General features: G+C 43.1%; 2 protein-coding genes across 3 annotated transcripts; both read right to left on the bottom strand.

Annotated features, from left to right (window-relative positions):
• Window positions 1-47: 47 nt before the first annotated feature.
• LOC135537491 (small ubiquitin-related modifier 2-like) lies at window positions 48-2,459 on the bottom strand. The gene is made up of 4 exons (XM_064963640.1): window positions 2,232-2,459; window positions 1,496-1,627; window positions 1,079-1,150; window positions 48-717 (listed from the first exon to the last, which is right to left on the bottom strand). Exons 1-4 carry the CDS (start codon window positions 2,250-2,252, stop codon window positions 652-654), a joined length of 291 nt encoding a protein of 96 aa, XP_064819712.1. The 5' UTR covers window positions 2,253-2,459; the 3' UTR covers window positions 48-651.
• Window positions 2,460-2,574: 115 nt separating this feature from the next.
• LOC135537476 (ADP-ribosylation factor-binding protein GGA3-like) lies at window positions 2,575-10,144 on the bottom strand. Of its 2 annotated transcripts, XM_064963626.1 has the most exons (17): window positions 10,090-10,144; window positions 9,382-9,466; window positions 9,101-9,176; window positions 8,909-9,007; window positions 8,673-8,796; window positions 8,466-8,569; window positions 8,015-8,095; window positions 7,729-7,866; window positions 7,357-7,438; window positions 7,138-7,257; window positions 6,697-6,933; window positions 6,451-6,512; window positions 6,067-6,302; window positions 5,552-5,844; window positions 5,241-5,410; window positions 4,531-4,641; window positions 2,575-4,183 (listed from the first exon to the last, which is right to left on the bottom strand). In XM_064963626.1, the coding sequence occupies exons 1-17, from the start codon at window positions 10,127-10,129 to the stop codon at window positions 4,073-4,075; spliced, it is 2,169 nt and encodes a 722-aa protein (XP_064819698.1). In that variant the 5' UTR covers window positions 10,130-10,144; the 3' UTR covers window positions 2,575-4,072. The 2 variants fall into 2 exon arrangements, with proteins under 2 accessions (XP_064819698.1, XP_064819703.1); XM_064963631.1 differs by lacking the exons at window positions 9,101-9,176; window positions 9,382-9,466; window positions 10,090-10,144 and having other exon boundaries at window positions 8,673-8,818; window positions 8,909-8,998.
• Between the last annotated feature and the right edge of the window lie 1,766 nt (window positions 10,145-11,910).

Raw genomic sequence — 11,910 nt, 5'->3', positions numbered from 1 at the left:
AAGGGGTCTTAACTTTCCAAAGGCACTGTATATATATGACAGAGACATTTAAAAAAGAATCAATTTATTTAACAATAACAGATGTGAGTCAATTTAAATGCAGGCTTATTGGAGAACATCAATACAAGTTGCATCGCAAACAACTTCTACAATTATTAAAAAGAAAGAATCCATCTCTGAAAACAGAAGTCTGACCAGCAATTGTCAAAATGGGTGAATTAGATGTAAAGAACTTACACACCTTCCAAAAGACATTGTCCAGAATTGTAGGTTTTGATTGCTGGATTAGTTCAGCACATGAAACAGGATCTGACAATGGGTACCCTCACTCAGATGTTTATGTACAGAATAAACTCAATAATATACAACCGTATGTTATGTGAATATCAGAATGAATGGTATTGACACGTGTAGAACTAGGTATGCTGAATCCCAAATTGACCCAACTCCTGTAGACCTGAAAGGATTGGAAGTATGGCTATAACACAGCAGGTCATATTAACATATTGGTCAAACCTATCCAATCTTTTCAGATTGGCATTAAGTGCCTAGGGATAGGAGTTAGAAGCAGAGTTTCAGAAAATACATTATTAGGGAACGTAGAGGCGAGCTGACAGGGGAGGTAGGGGTGTTGGTGGGGAACATAGGCCCCTAGTGAAGAAAACCTCCCGTTTGCTGCTGGAACACATCGATTGTGTCTTCATCTTCCATTTCCAACTGACAAAACAAAAGTCAGTCAAGATCAGTTATAGCATCAGTTTTTTTTTTCTACCCGTGTAAACATTCTTCGTGGGCAGGATAAAACACGTTTTTCAAATATATATATATTTTTTTTTTGGGGGGGGGTATTTTGAAGTTTTATTGACAGGTTCAGATCAGAATGTTAAATGGAGAGCCAGATGAGAGGATTATAGGAGAGGAAGTAAGGGATTGAACCTCTGCCTCCAGGGGCCCTATGTGGTCCTGGAGGCAGACCCCGGCACAGGATAAATCCATTTGCCAATGAACAGTAAACTCAAACATATAAGAGGAACCAAGGATTTGATCCAACAATAACCAACCTTATCGACCAACTTACTTGTGCTGGTGTGTCGGTCTCGTTGATGGGTTGACCATCAAACCGGAACCGGATTTGCCTAATCGTCAGGCCCTGTGGAAAGGCATCACAAGACACAAAAATTTGAACTGAAAATACGCAATTCTTCAATCAAGGGAACTTGTGCATGGCAATAAAACCCTCAGTCTGAGTGCATGTATACAGGATGTCACGTAGCGAGTACCACTTCCTCCCGATTCGGCTCATACCTTGCGCGAACTCGGGAGCTCTGCCTTGTTAGCACACGTGACCTCCCTCCTGAAGCGTATTATCAGACGGCGCCACATGGAAAGCTAGCTACTCCCTATCGCAAGTGGGGATACTTCAGGCTGAGGAGTAAGTTTCACACATCCCCATGTCCTACACATGCATGTTTGTTAGTCAATGATGTTGCCTTACCTGTCTTTCGCAATATGCTTTCATGAGTTTGCTGAGAGGTGTGTGCCTTTTGATCTTGAACTGCACCACTGAGCCGTCTTGTCCTGCCACCTTTAAGTTGATGTGGTCATTGTTCTCCGTCTTTACTCCTTCCTAAAAACAAATAAAACAGATTCCATGATTAGAGAAGGGAGTGGATATTTGGTACATTCTCTATTCTCTAAACAATCCCTCACATTAAAACTAAGTTTCAAATCACGGATTATGATATTTGGATAGAAATTGTGAAGTGCAATGGTCTGCACGGAATAATCCCGATTCATAACAATTACAAAAAGCTAATTGATCATGTTAGCATGCTAACAACTGTATGTAGCTAGCTGCCATACTGTTATTCGGGTACGGGCCCTCGACGTTAGCTAGCTAGCCATCTAGGTTGCATCCGCGCATCATGACAAGAAAACACATGAACATGAATTACATTTAAATTAGAAAATTAAACTGATTTTGACTGACAAAACATGAATAAATCACAAAAGCCACACTGTTCCTGATATTATTCGCTAGCTAACTACACGCTAGCAGTTAGCCTAGGCAAGCGGTCCAGACCGATTCAGAAATATTTCCAACTAAATCAACCGGTTAAGTAAATTAGCTGCTCTAAACCGCAAACCTTTTCAGAATAGCATACAGGCCAACATAACGAGAATACAACTTCACTGTAAATATTGCGAATAAAATACGTTTCATTGCTCACCTTGGGTTTTTCGTCTGCCATGGCTGCTACACTTCAGCGACTTTGCGCTTTCTCCACGAAGCTTGGGCATGAGCGCGACTTCCATCTGCGCCAGTTTGGAGAGCAGTCTGTGCTGCTCTTTTTCCATGACGATACATTTCTGAGCACTCACAGTGTGTGCACAGTGTTACATTTCTGAGCATGCACGCATGCTTGTTGGTGTGAAACTAAACTTTAAAAAACAAAAGTAAAATGACATGTTCCAGGAGGTTTGATTATTTATAGGCATTTCCTCGCCGGAAATCAACGTCTGTATGGCGCAAGTGGGTTAGGTCAGGCTTATGAACATACCACATACAGCATGTGGCAATTCTTTAAAATTAAGACTTTAATTCTTCATGCGGTGAAACAGTTCTTCAAAAATACATATACAGTACTTACTTCTGTTCAATCCCATTAAATAACCACACATTTAATGCACATGAATTAATTTGCCAATCTCTAAAATGGACAATAAATAGAGCAAATTATATTAAAGTTTAGAAGAGTACTCCTCCCATTGTAACACTGGTACTGATAACAGAAAAGGGCTTCAGAACGCAGACAGACAGAATACACATGGATAGTCAGACACTCCTGTTACATACAAGTACATTGAAAGGGACACCCATAAGCCCTATTTTGAGATACCGATTCATGTCCTATTGTACCACTGCAGGCAAAGCACCTTCACCCAAGGCTGTTTGAATGGGGAGGCAAGGGTTAAGATGTCGCAGATAGAAATGTAATGTATAGAGCTGACAAGCTTCCCTATTCAAACAAGCTTCCCTGTTCTACTCAATACAGGTCTATCTGAAAGTGCTGTGATATTTCACCCTCCTGGATAAGCCTCCGGTTTCTACAAACTAATATTAAATTGCTACCAAGCCATTCAAAGTTAAGTATGCAGGGAAGAATTTCAGCAGTAAACTGATCTCAAAACAGAAGACAGAGCTTGCTTAGCGAACACCATCTCTGGAAACCAATACTTTCATGACAAGCACCTAAAAATAAATAAATAAATATTAAGGATTCACAGTCACACACCTTGGCAGGCCACCACCTCCCATAACTGAAACATGTCAAAATAGCACTAATAGAAATATATAGGTAGAAATAGAAAATTCCCACCTGACCAGATAAATAGCACTCTGCTCCCAAAATACAAATTATTATTTTGAATATATTCAAAGATCTTCTCAACAACATTATGCAAGTGTTCAGCATTTAGCTGTCTGTACTGTCAGTTATCTGCTCCATCATTTTCTACTGAGGTATCGTATTTGGAATAAAGTGAAAGGGGGCAGGTGGAAAAGAGATACATGTATGCTACTAGTCTAGGGCTTCTTTTCCATTAACTGTGACAATCGGGAGATTTTCCCTGTCCAATTACTGGTAGTTCATTGTAACAGTCTTGTGTAAGTGCCAGATATATATATATATATCATGTGATAACTTCCACTCTTATCACATGCTAGGCTGGCTCTTCTTGACCGTTCAAAGTTAAATTTCCAAGTGTATATGACTGCTCTAAAACCAAACATTGTAAGTCTGTATGGCATTTCTAAAGTGCAGCAATTCTGTAACAATTCCATTCAGAGAAGATTGGGTTTGAAGTATATATAAATAAACATGACACCTAATAGAAGGACAATGTAACAAATGGCATAATGATAATAGTGCTTAATAACTTACTAGTATATGAAACATTCGCAAATACATTGATTCTCCCCCAAATACAGTCTTTGTAGCGTCAACTAACTCAAGCTGTCCCCACCATGTGTTGCTGTATTGTCCCTGGCACCATTTTGGTGTTAGGGGGGCTATAGAGCCCCCCATATCTCGGCTGGGGGGAACTGGTCCACCTCCCCAGTCTCTGTGCACTGCTGCTCTCCCAATGTGAACGTCAGCTTGTATCTCATCCAGACCTTCTCCTGAGAGAGAGAGAGAGAAAGCACACACACACACACACACACACACACACACACACACACACACGCACAGAGTAAGCATGCCAGTTTAGTTTGCTGGTTAGCATTGTAGCATCATTTTGACTTCAAACTAAAGCACACAAATGATCCAGGTGATATGGGTAGGTGATGTAAGGAATCATAAAGACCAAGTAACAAAGGATGGAATAATGGATCCTGAACCTTAGCAGGGATCACACAGACAAAAAACATCTGCTAAGTGGAATATCTTATTATACCATAACCATATTTTCAACTCATGCAAATATCAGATGAATAACTCTCATTGACTACACTAGGAGGACTCTCACCATTAGTGGGTTGGCCAGCAGCATGACTTGAGTGATGGCGGCGGGGGGAAAGATGGGGTTAAAAGGCGCCAGGTCAGTTCCCGAGGGCGGTTGTAGTCTCACCTTCATCGACTGGCAAGGGGGAAGGAATGAATAGGGGGGTGTTATAAGTGACCGTTTGAAGACGGGCTTTAGTTCATATATATTAACTCACAAATATTATAGTTTGAGCAAACTTCACTGCCTGTCTGAAGCAGTACCTTACTGAACATATCTCACTTGTCAGGAGAGTGAGGATTCAAGTATGCTAAAAGAATGATACTCATGAGTTCTTTTAATCAACTACAGCAGGCAGCGTTGGTTTTAATTGGCCCCCCAGGTTCTGAGCCAACTTTTTTTTCTCCATTGTTGGACATAAAATACTGTCAAAACACCAGGAAATCAGCTCCAAGTGATTTTAATGTTGAATCTGTTCCTCATTATTCCCACACACGAGAGATATGTGATCATAAACAAATGTAAGCAAGGTTTTAAAATATATCTTCTTGCAGTCAATTTGCAGTCTACAAATGATTTGTAATTATGTCCTGGCTCTGACCATCCGCTCAAGATAATAATTAGCCCACGGCCGAATCTAGTTGATTATCCCTGTACTACAGTGTAAGTACAGACCACAGTGTAATTGAATAGGTTGCAACAGCGCGAGTGTCCACTGTCCAAGTCAGCCTTACCTTGGGTACAGCAGCCTGTAGGACCATGTTCCTGACGGGAAGAGGTGCCGTGTTCAGCATGGACACCACCATCACCAGCACGTCCGGCCGGCCCGGCGGACAGTCGGTGGCAAAGTGCAGGAGAACGCGGACCCCGTCTTTATCATAGGCCGTCACAGGACACAGCTTGCCTTACACATCACAGAATGACAGAGAGAAGAAGAAAACACTCAGTATCTGCACTTCCAGCCACTGTACTGAGCCATCTGTGTTGAACAGACTACAATACCCAGAAACTCCTGAAGGCAGGCCAAGGTCTTCCTGGGACTCACTTGGCTTGATGGCTTCTAGGGGGACGTAGACGTTACTTAGGGAGATTTCAGGGAACTTGGCTGGGCTGGCCTGCCCCAGCGGGAGAATCAGGATGGGGGACAGAGAGCGGAGAAGGGGGCTGTCATCAGCCTGGGTCTTAGGGGACAAGGTAGGGGCTGCAGCAGCAGCCGGTAGGATACCCAGAGGGAGAGGGCTGGATCTGGAGGCGGAGATCCCAATTCTCGGGGAGGCAGTGGCACCCATAGCCTCACCCATCCCAAACAAGTCGTCAGTGTTGATCACACCAGGCATGCTATGGTAGATGATGACAGATGGATTAAACCTGCACTCTGTACCACCCATCCCTACTGCATACACTCAAAAGAATTGATCAAGCAATAAGCCAATTGGTGGCATTTAAATATTACTTCAGTTATCCACTTTCAAGCCTCCACAGTTACATGGTGTGGTACATGCTAGCTAGCATCTAGCCTTCACAGGAACATAAAGTATGATTGGTAGTAGAGATGAGCACCTCTTGGGGCTACCCAAATCCAACATGGCCAGGTCCTGCAGACTGTGGTTCAGGGAGGCGGAGACTGCCTGGGCAGCAGCACTGGGGTAGGGGAAGGAGGCCGCCACTGAGGATTGTGGGGCGGCTGTCTTAGAAACAGGCTCTGTTGTAGAAGCTCCTAACTGGTCCGTAGAAGCTGCAGAGAATACAGTAGCTGGGAGGGCGCTGCCAAACAGGTCCAAAACTGGGTTGGGAGCCTGGAAGAGAAGGGGTTTAACATCACATTAAACAATGTGTGTCAAGCTGACATAGTTAAGATCAATATTTCCAGGAAGGATAAATATTTCTACCAGATAAATGCTTCTGAAAGTACTGACTGGTTAGGACACTTAAATGGCCATTTACCTGCAAAAATGACATCCACAGATTATTCAAGTCATCTTTTGCAGGAACTGGTTCATTAAGTCCTGAAACAAACAAGCAGTCAATATATTCTCCTATTCTATCAAGAAAACCCACATTTCCCGGAAGAGGGACAGACTTTGGCAATATATGTGGGGGTTAGGTGAACATGAATCACAAAGACATACAGAAGACTAATGCTTTCTTATCAGATCCAAGACAAAGGTGTTGATACAGGATGTGCTGTACCTAGAGAGAGGAGCTCCTTGTCCAGTAGAGACAGTGCAGCAGAGGGTTTTCTGGGACTGGGGTCCTCCATGGCAGGGCAGGCCTGAGGATCCTGGAGGGGGGCAGACCCGTACAGCAGGTCGGCTGGTAGAAAGTCTGGGTGCTGGGCTAGAGGAGGATGCTCTGGTGGGGAGGGGCTCTGGAGGTCCAGACCAGCCAGGTCTATCAGGATCTCAGACTGGTTGCTGTCTTTGGTACCTGGCCATGGATGGAAAGAGACAAAGATTAGGGTGAAACAGTCCAAGATGGTATATGCAATAATACACCAATGTGATCTCAGATGAAGGGGGGGGGGGGGGGGGGGTTATTATTTTGTAAAGAGTCCACAGACCTGGGCCCCAGAAAGGAAAATATGGATAATCCCTGGTAGAAAAGAACATCTGTGAACCGTCATGTTCTTACATTGTGTAGTAGTTGACAGTCCAAGTGGCTCCATCTCTCCATTGACAGTCTGTCCCTCCACAATCCTTTTATAGGAGTTGATGACGCGGGACAGGTCATCACTGGCCTGCAATATGTCACCTGGGGGTCACAATAAAGGATTAATCAATATGACCAATGATGGGAGGGATTTGACTATTTTCGACAATAAGATGGCAGGCCTCAGGGAGTGTTGGTTACCTAAGCTGCTGTCATTGTCCTCGGTCTCTGTGGCCAGCTTGAACACAGTCCCCCTCAACTTGTCACAGTCACCGTAAAGCTCCTGAAATAAAAAAAAACAACAGCAATAATAATATTATGTGAAGACAACACATTTCATATATGCTTCCAAAGTGTATTAATGTGCTTTTCACAAAAAAAAATATTTTAAAGAAGACTTTCATTGTCCTGGAAGCGATTTTGTAAGTCGCTCTGGATAAGAGCGTCTGCTAAATGACTTAAATGTAAATGTAAATGTATTTTCCACAAAGTTAATCTATAAAAAGTGTATATCTCCAATTTTATGAAGGGAAGAGTCTACAATAGTGATAGTGAAGTAAGATATGGACCAACTTTGATAAGCTCCTTGTCTCCGTCCGTTGATTGGTCCCTGCTGAAGTGGCTGAGCATCTCGTTGAGCAGTTTAACACTGTTGTTGACCTCCTCCAGGGTGCTGCTGCGCTTCGACGCTCTCTGCAGCCTCACCTCATCCTGAAACACAGCACACACTTGCCTTAAACCCACGGTGATACAGTGACTGACAGAGGGCCGGATTCAATCACTTGTCATCATTATGGTCGTCATCATGTTTGTGTAGCAGCTCTGTTTACACAACTACTGCCTAACAACTACTGCTAACCTCTTTGACCATGTTTTTGATGAGGCGGTTGGCCTCCTGTAGATCCTCAGGCTTTTTGCTCTTCAGAAGCTCGGCCAGTCGCTACAGAGAGAGAATAATAAGTCAGAGTCTCTAGTACTCTAGTCTGTTTCCCACAGTAGGGTCCAGTCACAGCAGCCAATCCCTGTGACAGATCCCAGGGCTTGAGAAAACATCTTTGATCATAGATCAACTTGAAGCTCAGAAATGCAAACATGCCAGGACCAATGAGAGAGGGTAAGATAGTCAGGTGGGTTTTATAGTGTAATTGTTATTGTAATGACATAGCATAGGCTAGATAGATTATGGCTATTTACATCCCAAAGACAGAAATCAAACATTTTTTTGAGAGATTAACACGTTCTTCACAAGGTGAATTTATAGCGTCCGTATACAAAGATCTTCCATCAAACATAAGAAGGAAGCATCTCACCTTGCTCTTCTCCTCATTCTCAAACACAGGGTTCTTGGGCCGGGAGGAGGGCGACGGCATCAGTGTCTTATCCAGAAGAAGCTCAGGGTCAACTGTGACAATACCTGAAAAAAGGCAACAGTTAGAAGTGACATGGCGACTTTACAGTATTGGCTAAAAACCAATGAAAACCTGAAATAGGGTCATTTTAAAATGCTGAAATCCTACCTTGTTTCTTCAGCATTTGATAAGCATCACTGATCTTGGCCTCATTGGGTAAAGAGAGTGTCCAGCTGAAGAGCATATCTACCACTCTCTTCTTCACCACCTCCGACACTCTGTCACCTAGATACTGGAACAGGTACAGGGTTCATCTGGATGGATTTCATTTTAACAAAGCAACAAATTAAATACAGAACTATGGGATTAAAGAAAATACAAAACATCTGATATTATCTACATACTTTAGGTGACACCACTTTGATGAGTTCATTTAGAAACCTAAATTTCCCAACTTCATTGTGGAACCTTTTCCCGCAGTTCTTCATGCAAGCCTCTAAAACCTGCAACAGTGAGAAGTCAATGTTAAAGCTCCAGGAATTATAGGCCTAGTGATAAATGACAAATACTCAATGTAAGAGTGGGATGTTACGCACCATCAAAGCCTGTATCGCCTCCCATTCTTGTGGGGACTGGATTTTATGGGCTAACAATCTCACAGCAATCTGTGGGCTGAAATTAAAATCATATACTATCGGAACAAATCTCAAACAAATGAAGGATTCAACAGTTCCAAATGAGAATGATTTGAGGTTACGCTGTTGATAACAATAAAAAGTTACAACCATTGTTACATCTTCAGAAAACCTTATTGATTACAATTAAATTAATACCTTAACATTACGTTACTTGAAGAGCATAGAAAAAGCATCCATACCCTTCCAATTCCTTATTGATTTGGTCACAGAATCCTATAATGTACTCCCAGTCTTCCTGCCTGTTGGATGGGTTGGTGGCTTTGTCTGTAGGGGGGGGGGGGGGGGTCACATGAATATCTATCTCTGACTGAGTTTTCAGAGGTTCCTTTATAAAAAAACTGCTAATGGCTGACATCTGAATATGATAAAAGTCAAACATGTCATGAAAGTTACAGCACATTCGTCTTGACGCAAGCACAGCAAGATCTAGTCGAATGCAGGCAGCCCTTGCAGTAAATTAGGTAGCTAGGTTGGCAGTTAGCTAGTCAGAGTTGTGTAGCCTGCTGGTGAGTGATTTGTAAACAACTACAGTAGTTGCTAAGTTATCTAGCTAGCAAACTAACTCCAAAAATCTTGACGACTAGCAAAAAAAAAAGCTTAGTTAGCTAGCTACCTAACAAGAGTCAACAAATGGTCGTATTCAGTGTGCATTGTGAACATGAACTGTTGTTGCCAAACATGTTGATAGCTGGCTAACGTTAGCTCATTGCAAGCCACCTCTCATGACCCAAACATTGACTCAAAACACGAATAAATCAACATAGACATTGTTGCCATTTGTATAAAATATACAATCTAGCTGGCACTGATGATGTAGTTGTGAATTGCCAATTTAAAACGACGCATAAAGAAGTACGTATAATTTAATTTCCAAGCATGTAACTCACTGAGCCACGACTCCAGCGACTCCCCTTCCGCATCCGCCATATTCACTGCGGAGACACCAATGGGCCAATTCGATTATGCTGAGCCGCGGGGCACCGGTCGTGAACGGGAAAAGTGGTGAGGGAGGAGCACAACTCAGATCGAACAGTAATCTGCTGCGATCGCTCATGTTGTCTACGTCATGGTGCATACAACATCTTTTTTCCTTACAATGTTAGAATTTTCAAACGACTTATCATTGGTAAGGCAGATAAAACGCTTTTATTGAAAGCGATCACCTTTGAAAGTGAAAACAGAATCCTACTCATTACTCCACGTGCTTAATAATATCACTTTTGTTTTGAGCCCCTTTAGCTGGGGCTTTGAAAGGGGCACCTGGCTCAAACCCAGGAGGCAGACCGATGTTATGATAATTTGTCGGTACGGATGGTTTGTTTAGCCTACATAGCAGGTTAGGATAATTAACGTAGCATGTTAGGAAAATGTACATAGCAGGTTAAGGGAATGAATGTAACAGGTTAGGGGAATGAATGTAGCAGGTTAATAGAACTAAACTAGTGGATTACTTAGGATAATTAACATAGCAGGTTAGGAGAAATAAAGAAGCAGATTAGGAGAATCAAATCAAATTGTATTCGTCACATATGCTGAATACAACATGAATTTACCGTGAAATGCTTACTTTTGAGCCCTTAACCAACAATGCAGTTTTAAAAAAGTAAGTAAGAAAATGCAACCGGTCAGGATGCTCTCGATGGTGCAGCTGTAGAACTTTTATAGGATCTGAGGTCCCATGCCAAATCTTTTCAGCCTCCTGAGGGGGAATAAGCATTGTCATGTCATCTTCACAACTGTCTTGGTGTGTTTGGACCATGATAGGTCCTTAGTGATGTGGACACCAAGGAACTTGAAGCTCTCGACCCACTCCACTACAGCCTTGTCGATGTGAATGGGGGTTTGCTCTGCCCTCCTTTTCCTGTAGTTCACGATCAGCTCCTTTGCCTTGCTCACATTGAGGGAGAGGTTTTCGTCCTGGCACCACATTGCCAGGTCTCTGACCTCTTCCCTACAGGCTGTCTCATCATCGTCTGTGATCAGGCCTACCACCGTAGTGTCGTCGGCAAAACTTAATACTGGTGTTGGAGTCGTGTGTGGCCACGCAGTCGTGGGTTTACAGGGAGTACAAGAAGAGACTAAATACGCACTCCTGAGGGGCCCCGTGTTAAGGGTCAGTGTGGCGGATGTGTTGTTGACTACCCTCACCACCTGGGGGTGACCCGTCAGGAAGTCCAGGATCCAGTTGCAGGGGGAGTTGTTCAGTCCCAGGGTCCTTAGTTTAGTGATGAGATTGGAGGGCACTATGGTGTTGAACGCTAAGCTGTAATCAATGAACAGCATTCTCACATAGGTGTTCCTTTTGTCCATGTGGGAAAGGGCAGTGTGGTGTGCAAGAGATTGCGTCATCTGTTGATCTGTTGGGGAGGTTATGTGAATTTAAGTGGGTTCAGGGTTTCTGGGATGATGATGTTGATGTGAGCCATGACCAGCCTTTCAAAACATTTTATGGCTACAGATGTGAGTGCTTACGAGGCAGTTAGGAAAAAGGGTTAGGTTTAGCTACAATCAGGGGGTTTGTTTTATCTCGCCCTGCCGCCTGAGTAGGTGTGTTTTGCACCGGGTGAAAGTTGATTGCATTAGTTTTGGAACCAGGCTGCCTCCTGGGCAGTGAGCCATGTGCCCTGTTTAAAGCACATGGCAAAGTCATCTCAAAACCAAGTGATATATGGGCACGTGGAGCAATGAGTACGATTCTGTTTTTTCAC

The sequence above is a fragment of the Oncorhynchus masou genome, chromosome 5 (assembly GCF_036934945.1).
Source record: "Oncorhynchus masou masou isolate Uvic2021 chromosome 5, UVic_Omas_1.1, whole genome shotgun sequence".
Lineage (NCBI taxonomy): Eukaryota > Metazoa > Chordata > Actinopteri > Salmoniformes > Salmonidae > Oncorhynchus > Oncorhynchus masou.
This window is presented reverse-complemented; position numbering and strand designations above follow the sequence as displayed.

Bases quoted from the DNA above. Each gene is read 5' to 3' on its own strand.
- LOC135537476 (XM_064963626.1), bottom strand. From the start codon at position 10,129: ATGGCGGATGCGGAAGGGGAGTCGCTGGAGTCGTGGCTCA. The intron at 9,008-9,100 runs GTGCGTAACATC...TCACTGTTGCAG, and splicing joins AGGCGATACAGGCTTTGATG to GTTTTAGAGGCTTGCATGAA. The intron at 6,513-6,696 runs GTACAGCACATC...TGTTTGTTTCAG, and splicing joins CAAGGAGCTCCTCTCTCTAG to GACTTAATGAACCAGTTCCT.
- LOC135537491 (XM_064963640.1), bottom strand. From the start codon at position 2,252: ATGGCAGACGAAAAACCCAAG. The intron at 1,628-2,231 runs GTGAGCAATGAA...ATTTGTTTTTAG, and splicing joins TGGCAGACGAAAAACCCAAG to GAAGGAGTAAAGACGGAGAA. The intron at 1,151-1,495 runs GTAAGGCAACAT...GCCTTTCCACAG, and splicing joins AAGCATATTGCGAAAGACAG to GGCCTGACGATTAGGCAAAT.